The 15,879-nt window shown below is 44.2% G+C and overlaps 2 protein-coding genes across 5 annotated transcripts; one reads left to right on the forward strand and one right to left on the reverse strand.

Moving 5' to 3' along the window:
* Positions 1 to 1,289: 1,289 nt before the first annotated feature.
* LOC136520173 (probable acylpyruvase FAHD2, mitochondrial) lies at positions 1,290 to 8,603 on the forward strand. Of its 4 annotated transcripts, none has more exons than XM_066513620.1 (8): positions 1,290 to 1,489; positions 1,704 to 1,878; positions 2,607 to 2,659; positions 3,102 to 3,164; positions 3,416 to 3,466; positions 7,446 to 7,563; positions 7,644 to 7,775; positions 8,238 to 8,603. In XM_066513620.1, the coding sequence occupies exons 1-7, from the start codon at positions 1,379 to 1,381 to the stop codon at positions 7,757 to 7,759; spliced, it is 687 nt and encodes a 228-aa protein (XP_066369717.1). In that variant the 5' UTR covers positions 1,290 to 1,378; the 3' UTR covers positions 7,760 to 7,775; positions 8,238 to 8,603. The 4 variants fall into 4 exon arrangements, with proteins under 4 accessions (XP_066369717.1, XP_066369724.1, XP_066369733.1 ...); XM_066513627.1 differs by having other exon boundaries at positions 7,644 to 7,694; XM_066513613.1 differs by having other exon boundaries at positions 1,291 to 1,489; positions 7,644 to 7,781.
* A 1,338-nt stretch (positions 8,604 to 9,941) lies between these two features.
* On the reverse strand, positions 9,942 to 13,875 carry LOC136538250 (succinate dehydrogenase subunit 5, mitochondrial-like). The gene is made up of 4 exons (XM_066530238.1): positions 13,589 to 13,875; positions 11,916 to 12,220; positions 11,650 to 11,835; positions 9,942 to 10,296 (listed from the first exon to the last, which is right to left on the reverse strand). The coding sequence occupies exons 1-4, from the start codon at positions 13,728 to 13,730 to the stop codon at positions 10,141 to 10,143; spliced, it is 789 nt and encodes a 262-aa protein (XP_066386335.1). The 5' UTR covers positions 13,731 to 13,875; the 3' UTR covers positions 9,942 to 10,140.
* Between the last annotated feature and the right edge of the window lie 2,004 nt (positions 13,876 to 15,879).

Here is a 15,879-nt window from a genome sequence, read left to right on the forward strand (position 1 = left end):
TACGTTCACTATCAGTGTCAGTTGGCTAAAGGATATAAAAATGTCACTGTAATCATGAAACAAAAGCAATCATGTTTCTTCAGTTTTCTTTTAGTACATGATACAGAAAAGAAATGGTCAATAGCATCATGTATGTGTGCATGAACTCGGGAAAAAAAAGTGGTCAAGTTAGCATCATTGTGTACTTTCTAAGTGATTGGGAGTGCACTTCAATCTTCACCATTTAGGGGATAAAAAAGTACGCCGACCAATTGAGTTGGCATCTCCATCATGGCAGATAGATAACTAGACAAGTGAATAAGTGATCGTGTAGCGAATACAGTTTATGCTGTGATGTCTTTGCCACTAAGCTTCCTGCAGATCTTTGTGAAACTACTCTACAGTCTACACTGATTCATCCTGCATGCCTCAGCCTCTCAGGTCTCTGTCAACAATTAAGTCTCCACTGATTCGGGAACTCGGTAATCTGTGGTCAGTCAGTGTCTCTGTGATACAACGCACTGTCCACTGTCCGGCTGATAACTTTTGCTATCACTACTGAATTTTGACTTCATTGGTGAAAAAGTAGCATGGGGCTAGCCTGCTAGCCAACCAAACAAAACTAGGTTCAATCAGGAACTTTGTTTGACAACGTTCTGTATTCTGACGACCCTGAGACCTGAGTACGCCAAGAAGTTTGCAGAGGAGACCTGGGGCAAGCACAAAGTATGGCGACTTGTCTATATAGGATTACTGTTTTGTACTCTACACTCCTAATTGCAACAGCTAAAATAATGATCTGTTTCAGGCTGAGAATGCCTGCCTTTGACGAGGCTGAGAAAAAGAGGCTTGAGGAGGTATACAGAATTACACACTCTCTCTTGTGCAATGCCATTTCCTGTTCTTTTTAGAGACAGTGTTTAGTGTACTCATGCGTAGCGTAGCAGAGCCCTCTCTTTCGAAACAAAATCAAATGTAGTTTAGTATTAACTTGCAATGTTCCTCTTTGCCAGGAATCTGCAAGCACTAATGACGACGACGACAATGATGCAGATGTAAGCTTTGGGTTGATTTGTTTGTACTTAAGTTCCTGCCTATATACTATGCGTCTATGCCAATCTTTTGTCAACGCCAAATGGCAATTGCTTGTGCCTGACAGGAGGATGAGGATGATGCGGACGATGACAACTTGACAAGGCTGGTAATACTGCCACTGATGAGGCCAAGGACTCTGATGAGGCCACTGAGTAATAAAAAGCCCATTTTTATCTAGAAATAAAAAGGGCCCATTTAAAGCTGAAAGGCCGAAGTCAATAGTGCGAGTCGTTATTCAGAAGTCAGAACTCAGAAGCACCTTCACTCTCTCCTCGACACCTCCGGTCCACCAACCCTGCCGGCCATGGCTTCGGCTGCGGCGGCGCAGAGTCTGCTCGGGGCGAGCACGAAGATCATCGGGGTTGGGCGCAACTACATCGCCCACGCCAAGGAGCTCAACAACCCGGTCCCCAAGGTGAGTTCCGCGCGCCTCCCATCCTCGATCCCAAAAAGCTGCCGGCTGCCGCGCTTCCAACTTCCCTCCCCCCTCCTTCCCGCGCTGCCTCTGGAGTCTGGATTGATCTCACGTGTGTTTGGGTGTTAGTCTGGATTGATCTCTGATCTCGCGTGTGTTTGGGTGTGAGTCTGGATTGATCTCGCGTGTGTTTGGGACTTTGGGTGTGTTGCAGGAGCCCGTCCTGTTCCTGAAGCCGACCTCGTCGTTCCTCCACGCTGGCGTGGACACCGCCGCTGTCGAGATCCCGGAGCCGCTCGAGTCGCTACACCACGAGGTTGAGCTCGCCGTCGTCATCTCCCGGCGCGGGCGCGACATTCCTGAGGCGTCCGCCATGGACTTCGTCGGAGGTAATTTGAGAATTGCGTCACAACGATGGAGCCTTCCTGAGATATGTTCATGCTCTGTGTTCTCATTGAAATGTTACGACCTGAGATAATTAACGACGAACCCTTCGTGAGATAGTAAGGCTTTGTATTCTCGTTTATAGAGAAAAGTTCGTGTGTTTGCAAAGTGCCAAAGTGTACTAAAAAAATCCTATGGTTTCATTTTTCAGAAATGTCCATTAGGATTCTAGGATATGTTCATTTTCTGGAAACTATTTAGGATCATTGAGAGTTATTTTGGCCTTACTGCTTTATTGTCACGAGGAGTGACGGTGTGATGGAAGCTAGAAACAGATGGATTTTAGCAATTCTAGCTTCTTGACAAGCTTGGTGGAAAGTGCAAGCGAGCAATTTAAAAGCTAGAGTTTCCAAGGCAAGCTCGTGCTCATTTGATGATGGTTATTGCATAGGCAGGAATACAAAAGTATGTTTCATGGAATATAGAAATACAAAACTCGTGAATTCAACTATGTTTTCTTGTACAATTGTGGATTTGTTGTTTTTTGGCCTGATTGGTAACTATGTGTATTCTGTTCTCTTCATCATTAGTGAACTTGAGTTAAAAGCTTACAATATGTAGTCTCCTTTGTGCTTACCTCATTCTTTTTATGCTTTCTGAATTGAGCAGTTTAAAGCATTTGTTGGTGAAAAACTAAATATGTGATAGCTGCTTGCGTCATTGAATTTTCCAGGTTATGCACTTGCTTTGGACATGACAGCAAGGGACCTTCAATCTGTTGCTAAGGTGAGTTCTACCTTCTGTAGTTTTTCTGAGCCTCAGTACTACTTGTTCAATTACTGATGTAGTAGTGTCATCTGTCATCCCTAGTGGTTGTTGAATCTTAGGTATGATCATAAAAACATTCAATTTACATAAGTAAATTCAGTAACTAACTTTGCAATTTAGTCTCATTAGTGGATCTTCTCCATAGCCTACCACAACTTGCTTGGGACTGAAAGGCTATGTTGTTGTTGTAGTGGATCGTCTCCATGATCATATCTATTGATGAACAGCAAAGATTCAGATGCTTTTAGTCGAGCTAGTTACTGTCTTCATCCATCCAATCTATTTCGTTTCACATAATGTTTTTTTTAAATATATTTTGTTGTACAAATCTGGTAGCATCAATTGGCTGCCAAGACCTTAAGTAGACTCAACCTCTTGATGCTTTTCATGGACTTTGCAGTCTGCAGGCCTTCCATGGACTTTGGCTAAAGGGCAAGACACCTTCACTCCAATTAGTGCAGTAGTAAGCAATGATGTTTCTTCATGCGCTTGGAGTTGTTAGGTGGCTCAGGACAGTATATTTTATTTATTTGTGTTCGCTTGTTATAATTACACCTCAATGAATCAATGCCATATTGAAGTTAGTTAGCGCACAAATATTAGTCTGTGCAGATTGCAGAAGGGTTGTTAGATAAGAGACATGAAATGTGTAATCCCATTAGTATGACACACCATGTTTTGACTTCAGCTAATGATAATTTCTCCACCAATCAGGTTCCAAAATCGTCTGTCACTAATCCCGACGATCTCGAGCTCTGGCTAAAGGTATTTCTGCAAATATGTACTGAATTTCTTTAATGTTGCCTGAAGTGATAGAGCATATGGTGTACAATTGACTATGAAACAACCTCGATTTCCACGATGGGAAATCCACAGAGTTGAAGTGTAATAAGACCGTGGTAGATCATATTACCCAAATTCCAGTCGAATATCACATCCATACAACGATAATATCAGAGTACAAATAGTGCGGAATTATATAAATTATTACATCGCCGCATTGGCGGAATCAAAAGTAGCATTCATTCAGAACAGCTTGGAGATAGGATCGCCAAACTCGAGCGTAGGCACGAATCCCTCAATCGTCACACTCTCCGGAGCTATACTCCTCAGCAGAACCTGTATGCCAAAATTTATCAGTACGATTTGTACTGGCCACTCCCAACCCTATGAGCATTGCTTTGTGGAAATTGGATGCAAGTTGGATATAGTCAAAAGGAACCTATAAGACTGGGGTTTCCTATGTATTCTTAGTATATCAAGTATATAACAGTGTAGTCAAGTTTTTAACACCATTCCCACACACATTCCACCCCAATCCCATTCCAGAGCCAGGTTTCGATCCTGGGATCGACATACCACCATCTCCATCATCACCATACCATACCATCACTCAGTCAACAGGCCAACTCCCTCTCGGCACTGTCTCAAGGCCCGTAGCCCCTGGCTACGACCGGACACTCACCTCTAGGGGGAGAAAAGAATGACCCATCTCTCTATCTAGTTTAAGCGAAACCCAGAAAAGGTCCATAACCGACAAGTCGGCATATGTATCGATCGATCAACCAAACACTCTGCAGAGCTTTTTCATACCCACAAGATAGCCATCCTCGACGGTGCCCCGTCTAGGCAGATTCCGGCCGCTTGCTAGCCTAGAACGATGCCACCCTACCTCTCAGCCCTGGAACATCCCAAGTCTAGTCTGGGATGGCTGATACTATGAGTCGTAGACAGAGCCGGGGCCCTCCGGATGTCAGGAGCCGAGTCTACAAGGCCTCCTAAAGTCTCGGTAGGGTGTGGGGGGAAAACCGCGCACCCCGTACCTCCTTGCACACATTCGCCTAGCAGTAGTGGCATCGCTCTACCAAGTAGTCCGACCGTCCCGCACCATATAGGGCGAGTGGGATGTAAAGGATTCCTGGTGAATCTGAGTACTAGTAAATCCTTAGGGATGACCAAGCCAGAATATCTCCATCAGGGTTTCCAATTACCGTGCCACCACAGCACCTCCACCCTGGGCTCCACCTCCCCGAGGTTCACACCCAAGGCCACCTCCAATTACCATTTTTACCCGCCACAGGTATCCATATCCAAGTGCCCAGGTAGCACCATAAGGCAAGACTCGCTCCAGGCTCGTCGTTATTCCAGCTCGGTCGACACAACTCTTACCCTCCACGCACCCAAGTCACACACGCAGCACTCTTCCCATAGTCCAGGTAACACCAGTTTCCACCACGCATCAATGTAGTATAAGCGTAGTAGAAGTAATAAGCAACGAAATATATCAGCAAGCGTGTGTCTAGCCTAATAGCAGGGTGAGCAGGGGTAAGGTTGCGTCAAGGTAAAGGTCATCAAAGTAAGCATACTACCATGCAGGTCCTATTATAGTGTGATTATGACAGTAAAGTAAAGCAATAGCAGCTCTAGGTTAGCCATGCGTAATAGGTGCTACGAGATTGGGTGGGATGTGGCACCTTCAGTGAAGTCGTCTCCGTGCTCCTCACGGTACTCTCGGTCCTCGTTCGTCTGATTCTCCTCCGAGTCTGCATACGATCGAATTATAGCCGCGTTAGCGACGTCTATAGAATAGTACAAAGAAGCAATGAAAATTCAAAAAGGGCCAAATGCACTCAAACATGGGTTCATTGCGTAGGACTCGATTCTAGATGAATTTTGGTCCATTTACTACTTTCCAGGGTTCGGTTCACGTGTACCATGTGCTCGGACATGTGCTCGGCAAGGAAAAATTCCCCTCTCTTCCCCGACGGGGCTTCTGCCGGCGGTGAGGTCACCGGCGAGTCCTCCGACCACTTCACCGATCTCTCCGATCACTTTACCTACTTCTCCGACCACTCCACAGGCCTCGGCAAAACTCTCCGTTCACTTCGCCGGCCTCGGCAAATCTCTCCGACCACTTCACTGGTCTCGGCAAACTGCTCCGACCACTTCACTGGTCTCGGCAAACTGCTCCGACCACTTCACCGGCCTCGGCAAATATCTCCGATCACTTCGCCGGCCTCTGCAACTCTTCCGACCACTTCGCCGGCCTCGACAAATCTCTCCGACCACTTCACTGGTCTCGGCAAACTGCTCCGACCACTTCACCGGCCTCGGCAAATATCCCCGATCACTTCGCCGGCCTCAGCAACTCTTTCGACCACTTCGCCGGCCTCGGCAAAGTTCTCCTCCGTCGGTCGAGGCCGAGTCTAACCCTAGGGGTCGGGCGAGGCGGAGTCGAATCCTTTTCGCCCTCGGGCGAAGCGGAGCCGCTGGTCGCTCTCAGGCATCGGGCGAGGCGGAACAAAGATCCCTGTTGCTTGGGTGAGGAACACAGCCGGGCTCTTGTCCGTTCGGGAGCTTTTGACGTTGTGCGGCAATGCAGGCTCCGGTGGGCTTCTTGCTTGGCTAGGGTGTGCGCGGTGCGTCTCTTGTCACGGCGGAGCCAGACGAGGTGTCAACTTCGCCATTACCGCGACGTAGAAGACGCGGTGGTCTCGCCATGGTTGTGCTCTCGGCCATGGTGAGCGTGCCCGTGCATGTGCGCTCCTGCTCTGATGTACATCGTCATGGCTGGGGGTCCTCCTTTTGGCTGATGGCAGCGCGCACGGCGCGTCCAGGGTCTCGGCAAGCGTGGTTTTGGCGGTCTCCCTAACTAACCAGTTGGGCTAGGCCGGTGCTCAAAGCTCCAGCAAGGTCTCGATCGTGGCGGTATACGTTCCATTTGGCTAGGGAGGTGGTCTCAGCGAAGATGGCTCACCGTAGGGTTTGTGGCGGTAGGATGGCGGTGCGGTGGCGAGGCGAGGCCGTGATGAGGTGTTGCAGTGCCGTGCCGAGCAGCTACGTCGCTGTAGCTGATCGGGGCGGGGCTCCTGGCTCCGGCAAGGTCCTCTCCGCAGTGGCTTCCTTCTTCGCGCCACTCCTTCTCCTCTCGTCCCTCGGCTTAGTGTACTAGTGCGAACCGCACGGCGGCGGTGGGGTGTGGTGAGGTGCTAGGGTTCGGGGCTCCTCCTTTTATAGGCGAAACTCCAGGCTCCAATGGCGGATGGCTAGTGATGCGTGCGGCGCATCCGACGGCTATCGAGCGGTAGCGTAGGCGCGGCGCAAGGGGAGACAGGGCCATGCTCCTTGCGTGACCCCCTGGCCCACACCTGCCACGCTGGTCGGCTTCCGGTCGCATAGGCGGTTGAGGCGTGGGTGAGGAAGACGACACTGTAGGCGGGGTGGCTGACAGACGGGGTCCAGCGGGCAGTGGCTGCGAGCGAGGCGGACAGGGGCGCGGGCGTGGGCGACGCGCTGGGCTGCTCATGGGCCGGTCGCACGGTCGCGTGAGTTGGCCTGCGCGCGTTGCAGGGCTGGCTTGCGGGCTGAGCAGGCCGTGTCGGCCTGCGAGGCCTTCTTCTTTCCTTTTTAATCATTTATCCTTAGGTTTGAATAATAATTTCTTTATGGAGTGTTTCCTTAAAGGAGTTTTCAAGCATTACATTAAAGCAACTGAAAATCCAAATCACCATGTGAGTTGACAATATATGCCATGTTTCATTTGTTAATAATTAAATACACATGATAACAAATGACATGCCATGCTCATGAAATTGTCTAATTGGGTTACTTCTAATGCAACACCTAGGGTTGGCTCCTACAGTGTCACTCATCATCATCATATGGGAGTTTTGAGAAAAATTTTGTAGTTGGTATTTTTGGTGTATAGATTTTTGGGTTGTTACAGACTACCAACTGTATCCAGGTAGATGATGAACTAAGACAGAAAGGATCCACAAGTGACATGATATTCAAGATTCCTTTTCTGATCAGCTATATCAGTTCCATCATGACATTAATGGAGGGTGATGTGATACTAACAGGTAGTGACATTTTCTCTATGCTCAGCTTGTTTTTGTGCATCTGAGGTCTTTCTGTGGGTTATTCATTAGTTCCTCTACAGGTACTCCTGAGGGTGTGGGTCCTGTCCGAGTTGGTCAGAAGATCAAAGCTGGTATAACTGACCTAATTGATGTCGAGTTTAATGTTCAGAGGCGCAATCGGTCATTTTCCGCATGATGCAATAAGCAAGAAAGTAATGGTAATCAACAAGTATTGCAAACATATGAACCGGAACTGATTTTTCTAATACAATACATAAGATTGTAAGGCAGCATGCTTTTATTTGTTGTGTGACTAAAAATAGTATCAGACAATTGATTTTGTAAAAGCAACCCTGTTTGCCCGTAGCAAGGTCAATATAATCAGAAAGGGCATCATATTCATGTTCGAGGAAATTCTTGAAAATGTACTCCAAGTGGACAGCCAGGTGGTGTATATGTATAGGGTATAGCGCCAATGTGCCAAAACTGTGCCAAAGCTACGTTGTCCTACTCCACATTCTCACAGATACATAGCAATCAAAACCTGAAGTATATGAACTACTCCTTAGTTAGAAGCTGTGCTATATGAACTATTGTTACCCTGATTGAAAAAAAAATGCTATTGTTAACTAATGCTATGTTAGCTTAGAATCTAACACTCGGTTTTTCTGCAGGGATGTTCATGGAATAACGAAGTGCAAGGACAAGGCATTGGCGGCAACGATGATCATTCTGGCAGTGGTCACGAGCAGCATCGCCATTACCTCAAACATCATGAGCCCCATCAGTCACAAAGTCAGAGAAGGTCATGTAGCTGGCAGATGATGGCTCAGATCAAATCAAATGCTGCTATTGCAGGCCAACCGCTTGAAGATTGCTGCTCGTGTCACGCGTTCCTCTTGGATTGCTTCGGCCTCATGTTGTAGATGTTTGTGAGGAGATACGTAGGTAGATGGCTGTAAGCAAAATACCAGCTGGCCAATGTTGTATGCTTGTACTGGTGATACATTGTGTAAAATAGAAATCAGTGAGCTTTTCTTTTTAAGGGTTTTATAAACCGTAGCAAATAATTTCAGGCCACTTATTAGCTCTCCCTTTATATGCCACCAGCCTTGTCACTTACTGTGAGAAGGCTCCTTGTCGATGAACAAATAATTTCCCTAATATTTATGACATACTCCCTCCCTTTTTTTTGAGTGTCACATTTGGTTTGTCCTAAGTCAAACATGTGTATCTTTGACCATTGATTAAAAAAATTATATAGTTTCATGCAATAAGATTTGTATTTTTAGATTTATTATGAGAAATATTATCATAATATATAATTCATATATTGTGAAACTATAAGGATTTTTAAAAATGGTTGGTCAAAGATTGCAATGTTTGACTTAGGACAAACCAAATGTGGCACTTAAAAAAAAACGGAGGGAGTACTCCCTTTGTTTATGTAATAAAACACATTCTAGAAATTTTAGGACAACTTAGAAGAACACTCAAATGACATATGTACCCATAGAATAAACCCAATTAAGGAGTTTATCATCAAATTATAGTTTCTTTTTAATAAACTTTGCCAAATATGAATATGGGCACCACATAAAATGCATCTTAGAAGTAATAACGCACTATTTCATGGCAGGGGGGGTACAATCTATATCTAAACCTAGTATTAAAATGAGCAATTTTTTTTGTATATGGCAAACAATCTGTCTAATTGTCTACTCCCTCCGTCCCAAAATATGTCGTTTTCGCTTCCCGAGAAATAACTTTGACAAAATATATATTAAAAAATATTAATATTTATGGTACATAATTGATATTATTGAAAAGATATTTGAATCTAGTTTTTAAGAAATTTACTTGGAGATACAAATGTTGCATGTATTTTCTATAAATCGAGTTAAACTTGTGGCACGGAAACCAAAAGTGACAGATAATTTGGGACAGAGGGAAGGATAGCATAGTTGTCTCCCTTATATGCGCCACACATTTCATGGTCTGACCTGACGAGCCCGTGTACGTTGCAACTTCATATGGCTTGTTTTTTCATCTTTCTCAACCTCATAACAAGTAGATTTATTTTAGCTGAATAAATATTTAGTCAATATTTAGTTAATCCTTTATTACGTCTAACATTTATTGTGGATCTTGGGATTTAAACAAAAGGTCAAATGAAACTCAGATTATTATTACAATAAGTAAACATTAAATCTCTTTTTTTCACACCATTTTAATTATATATAACACATTTTGTATTTTAAGTGATGATTTAACATGCTACAATCCACTACTTAGTGAATAGCAATCACATATTGAGATTGTTAAACCCTTGCATAAAAAATGTAAGGTCACTGTATTTTTTGCAATGCTTAAGTAAGTTGAGTTGCAAGCGAAGGCATATGATCATGAACAAAATATTCCCACCAGTTGAACAAGAAGTCAGGTGCATGTAAAAAATTAACAGAATTGACAGGTTTCACGCACATGAAACACGTTCTTATTACAGACACAAAGACGGGAGTATCTGGAGTTACTTCAAATGCACAGCTATTTGATGATCACATTGTTATTGCCATGCTAGCTACAAAGGAGAAAGGAAAATGCAGAAAGAAATTCTGGTCTACAGATTTCATCAGCCCATCGATGATTTCCATGGTTCTGATCTGCAGACTTCCCATCATCCCTTAGCTCAACATAGGAACCTGAGATCCCTGAGGTGCCAATCAGGGAGATCTGCATGTAGAACAGTAATTATGAGTAAGGAGTCCTAAATATATATGCTATTTCACTAGCTTCAGTCCTGACACAACAAGCAGGCTCGATGTGTATCGAACTGAGAACATAATTCCATACATGCTATGAGGTTGAGCAGGACATAATTCATTTTCATCATCAGAAAATAATCCGATGAAAAAAAAAAGAGAAGGTACATTTTCATAGCAATAACGACATGGGACCAGAACATCCTTTCCCCATAAATGGTACACTATCATTATGTGCACGAGGTGTTTGAAAAAGCACAACCATGTGATTCTTATAAAGCCGCTTGCCTGCTAGTAATGCCGTGAGCAAAAGATCATGGAGGAAGACCAGACAATATTGGCCAGGAATCAGCCCGAATGCATGTTTGTTTTGCTAGTTTATGGTGAAAGTAGGAGAAATGGGAAAACATTTACCAATTTGAAAATAACAAAATTACCCTGAACCAATAAAGCAAAGTCTAACTCACATATCACCAATTCCAAAATGTTCGATACACTTTTTCTCAAAATCCTACCCGCAGAGAGGAGCTTGTCCGTGGTGGTAACAAAACAACTGGTTGCTGTCAACTCGCCACAGACAGAAGGGGAGCTATATTTGGTACTTCAGATTTCACGCAAAGTGAAATTGGATGCAATTCCGGTACCATGAGTTCTATGACATACATGACAAACTAATTTAACAATCCTTGCCAGATCTTGCTATGACACTCAGTGCATGAACACTTACAGCAAGCCAGCCAGCTATGGTCAGTTGCTATGCATAATTTGCTTAAAATTAAAAAAATCATATGGTAAAAAAGAAGATATGAAACTATTTGAGAAGCCTGAAGTACATATTACCCCCTTCAAGTTACCCCAATTTTTTTTGTACCAAGTGAAATACAATCAATATGGTTTAGGATCCCACTGGCAACTGAACAATTAACACCAGTTTATAGAAATCATGGGCGTCCACCTGGTATGGAAAATATCAAAATAATGGATGGATGGATGGTTGCAGAAAATACAGATTCAAGTTTTTAATAGATTTTCTTCAGATAGGCAAAGGACCAAGCATGGGAAATTCAATCAACAATACAAAAATCAGTCAAGCAATAAACATGATAACATTATATTAAAAATGCACTAACACTTCATATGGAACAAAAACTGAACATAATCTTAAAAGGAACTATGGCACAGTTAGAAGCAGAGAAACTTTTACAAACATCAAGAATCACAAAAGTATCAAGGAACATATTTCTAATTTTCTACCAGCATAAGACAACACTGAAGTAAAACTGTACCACAGGGACAACCGGACAAGTAAAATTCATAAGAATACCTTTCCCCACTCAGAACCTATGCCACTGCATCTCATTTTGAGGTGTATCATTTTTGTCCCCAACTCAGTCTCCACCTTCTTTCTTAGATAATTTTCCTCAGGGCCAAAGGACTCCAGATATGTCATGTAGCAATTATATGCAGCTTTAACAGCATCTTCAATATAACCAGGCAAGGGACCCACATTCTGCAAAAGTTTTGTCTTGATCAGACTGATATAAGCACCCCCAAAAAATACATGAGGAAACAGAGATAACAAGTACTGACTTCACCAGTCAGGCCACAAAGATCATCAAGAGCCATTCTTAGGGTAACCAAGGTTCCACTAAATTCTTCACACGCCTCAGCTGCACGAAATACATTTTTCAAAGCCTCTTGACCAGCATTATCATCGGTGGCTTTAGATACTGCTTTCTTTGCTTCTGCTACGAGAGAATCTGGAAGTTCATTCCAACTAGCAGCCAACAAATCCTTAAATGCAGATTCTATCTCTGGATCAGATATTGCAGGCAAGTGCTTTTCATTTGAACTGAAGAAGCGTCTCAGTTTCCATGAGATATGATTGTTGCCACCTGAGTTTATAACATAACATGGACAATCTAATTAAGAATGAGGAGTTTTAAGTGAACTGCAATATCAGAATCACATCAAAATGAAAAAATAAGGCATCATTGACTCTTCTAGCTTCTTTTCCCAAATATATAAACACAAATCAAAGGAAAAATTTCACAACTCCAAGGATTTCACATAAAATAATTCTATCTCGTTAAATAAAGTATAATCACTTTAAATCCCCTTTAACCATTTCTCTCACAGAATCCAACACATGTTAAATTAGAGTGAAAGATTAGTATTAACCAACCAGGTATTTTCTTTGCAAACTAATATGGAAAACAGGAAAAAGGCAACTTTTGTATCCCCTTTTAGTTAATGACTGTACCCCTACGTTCATGGTTAAGAACACAATATATTGGAATAGAACAGAAGGGCGAGCTTGGTGCAAGCGGTAGAGTCTTACCGCCTGTGACCAGAAGGTCCCGGATTCGAGTCGCGGTCTCCTCGCATTGCACAGGCGAGGGTAAGGCTCGCCACTAACACCCTTCCCCAGACCCCGCACAGAGCGGGAGCTCTCTGCACTGGGTACGCCCAACAGTTGGGTTACATAAAAGCACCGCCCAAATGTGGTGTGCAACAACACAAGATGCCCCTTATTCCCTTCCATACTCTCTCAAAACCATGTCCCTTATTCCCATCCACCTTCTCTCTCAAAACCATGTCCCTTATTCCCATCCACCTTCTCTCAAAACCAACTGTCCTTGCAGCCATCAGCATAGGATGGGCCAACCCTAAACAGTAACAATCCCATGCCGCCCCTGAACCCATGCGTGAAAAAACATAAATAATGATTTTTTTTTGTTGCTGATGTCCTGAAGCCCGTGTACTCAAACAAAGGCCAGTCAACCTTTTGTCTAGTTGCTTCAGAAGCAAAGGCCTCGCTGTCAAGCAACCGATGTTCTAGCTTTCAAGCAACATCACTCGTGTTGTATATATAAATAAGAAAGTGAGTTCATTAAAAAGTTTGATTAGACATTAGCCTAGAAAGAAACACTCTAGGACCACACATTTCACGTCCAGGCAACTCTCTGTCTTCATGTTGATATATACTCTGAGCTAGAGTATGTCAACTTCCAGTCAATCATAAACTCTCGCATAATAACACCCTTGCCTACGGAGTAATAGCTTCTGGCATTGCAATAAATGTCCCCACTAGCATCAACCTAGAGTTCTAATCTCCCTAGTAATTAGCGCAACCATATCTAGACCAGGAGGATCCTAACCAGGAATCAACCCGGAAGCACCCGATAAAAGAGATCAGTCTGATCCAGGCACCCACGTGCGGTAAAATCAACAGGTAGTCAAAGAGACGTGGGGAGGAGTACCTGAGAGCGCGGCGATGGGGCGCGAGAGCGGCGCGACCCCGGCGGTGGGCCGGGAAGCAGCGGACAGGGCCGACGAGGCTGCCGGGGCGAGGCGCAGGAGCCGGCGTGCGGCGGAGGAGCGGAGGGCGGCAGCGGCGGCCATCGCCGTGGTCAGGGAGATCTCCGACCGGGGCGTCCCCGAGGCGGCGCGGGGAGGACGAGCGGGCTCGGGCGGCGACGGCGGAGGCGGGGCAGTTTCGGTGGTGTGGGGAGCGAGCGTAGGAGAAGAATGGGAGGGGAATGGAACGGCCGAGCGCCCGAGCCGGACGTGGGGGTAGGGCGAGCCGTGCCGGGTTCGATGCGACGCGGTGCGCCGAGGCGTGTCGTGCGGTCAGCGCGGTGTACCGCTCTTGCTCCTTGCTCGCGTCGCATACGGGTGTGCCCGCACATGATTTCTCGAAGACTTTGATCCGCCAGAATAACAATTTGTGTACGTCATCAAGATAATACCCCCCCCCCCCCCCCCCCCCTCCGGACATCCCCATACACTTTTTGTATCAAGTGGGCATCACGGATTATTCGGTACATTATACTTACAAAGCTTATAAGAATGTTGAATCTGATCCTAAAATTTTCTCGGACTCCACCACGGTCCTTTTTCGGTAATTTACTTGATCCACTATTTCTTTCAAGCTAACTGTAAAAAGATTGCATATGCAATCATGGTCCTGTTCGCTTCAACTTATTAGCCATGGTCGTCAGCCATGGTAGAGTATTTTTCTCTCACAACAAATTAGCGAACAGTACTTATCAGCCTAACTTTTCTACAAAGCGAACCGGGCCCATGACTCCTAAACTAGTTTTGAACCTTTTTGCGAATGTACTTGCAGCTAATAAGCTATACGAACCTTTCAACAACAACAAAAAAAACTACTACACCCCATTCGCAAAAAGTTAACAAAGCAGTCGCGTTATTCTAAAGACATCTTCCATGATTCTCTACTCATATAGTCTCATCACCCCATTCGCGCTTTGTTAACTTGTTCGCCTCCTTATACTTACACTAATTATGTGCATGTCAAAGATGATAGGTCGACTCATCCCATCTATGTAACAAATTCAAAACGTGAGAAAAGAAGACGGATAGGTTCGTTTCTCAAAACAAACACCTAGTTTCTCCATTGTTTGATCATTACTCTGTTATCTGCAAGATCTCTTCTCCTTTCTTAGATGTCATGTCATCCTTCTTGCCTTGTTGCTATAAATTTGCACTTCTTTTTCTAATTTATGCTAGGGCTGACGGTAAAACTCTTCAAGCAACTTGATATGATTGCCAATTTCTTCTCTACTTTCTATTCTATTTGTCGATAATCTTTGCTTAGGTTGTACTTGTACCTTCACTTGAATGTCCCATATCTCCAATTTCATCTAGCTCTGTCGATAGGCGAGATCTCCTTTATCCCTTCCTTGAGGCCACTATCCGGGATTGGTGTCATCCTAGGTCATGCACCACAAGAGTTTTAGTCTTTTACATATATATCATCCTATAATGTAGTTAGATATTATATGGCAAACCATCCACCAATATAAGTAACCCATTCTTTGACTCTTTCCAAGGGATAACCAATGCAACAAGGTTCCATCCGAGACTATGCAAGAGGCTGGATTTGCCCGCGAGCCTGCTTGCATCTCTACAAGACTTTGTGATTCCAATGGTCGTGGAAGCATCCGACAGCATCTCATCTCAATTTAAGTTGAATTCCCTAGTGAAGTAGTATAATGAACTTTCTTCCACCGTTTAGGATTGAAATGTCTTAGGGCAGTCCCAATGGTGCATTGATGATGGTTTCTATCCTCATTAAACGACTTGCCACGTAGGCAAAACGCTGACATGGCAACGTAATTAATAAAGAAAGAGAGCAAAAATCATAGAAATGGTTTCTTCATGAAGAAATCAGGTCTACTCTTGACCCAATGCACCAAGAAACCATGAAATCGCCATTGGGGAGAAACCACCAGTTTCTAGGGAGCTCGTGTTGCACTCCCATTGGAGAAAGAAGATAGAGTTGGGAGATAGAAAGAGAAAATAATTATTACTCATAGAAACCATGGGTTGAAAAGTAGTACTTTTTTGGTGCGGTATCCTATGTTATAGAAACTCCTAGTTTCTTTCATTGAGACTGCCCTTACTAGGAGTGTGCCAGAGTACTCCCTATGTCCCATAAACAATGTCATTCTCACTTCACGAGACGAAGAAACATTTTCAACTTTGACCAAACGTATATACAAAAATATTAAAATTTATGGTACAA

The sequence above is a fragment of the Miscanthus floridulus genome, chromosome 2 (genome assembly GCF_019320115.1).
Source record: "Miscanthus floridulus cultivar M001 chromosome 2, ASM1932011v1, whole genome shotgun sequence".
NCBI classification, from domain to species: Eukaryota; Viridiplantae; Streptophyta; class Magnoliopsida; order Poales; family Poaceae; genus Miscanthus; species Miscanthus floridulus.

Excerpts from the sequence above, each read along its gene's own strand:
- LOC136520173 (XM_066513620.1), top strand. The coding sequence starts at position 1,379 with ATGGCTTCGGCTGCGGCGGCGCAGAGTCTGCTCGGGGCGAGCACGAAG. Across the intron at positions 2,660-3,101 it reads ACCTTCAATCTGTTGCTAAG|TCTGCAGGCCTTCCATGGAC; the intron begins GTGAGTTCTACC and ends TGGACTTTGCAG. Across the intron at positions 3,165-3,415 it reads TCACTCCAATTAGTGCAGTA|GTTCCAAAATCGTCTGTCAC; the intron begins GTAAGCAATGAT and ends TCCACCAATCAG.
- LOC136538250 (XM_066530238.1), bottom strand. The coding sequence starts at position 13,730 with ATGGCCGCCGCTGCCGCCCTCCGCTCCTCCGCCGCACGCCGGCTCCTG. Across the intron at positions 12,221-13,588 it reads CCCCATCGCCGCGCTCTCAG|GTGGCAACAATCATATCTCA; the intron begins GTACTCCTCCCC and ends TTATAAACTCAG. Across the intron at positions 10,297-11,649 it reads TAGGTTCTGAGTGGGGAAAG|ATCTCCCTGATTGGCACCTC; the intron begins GTATTCTTATGA and ends TTCTACATGCAG.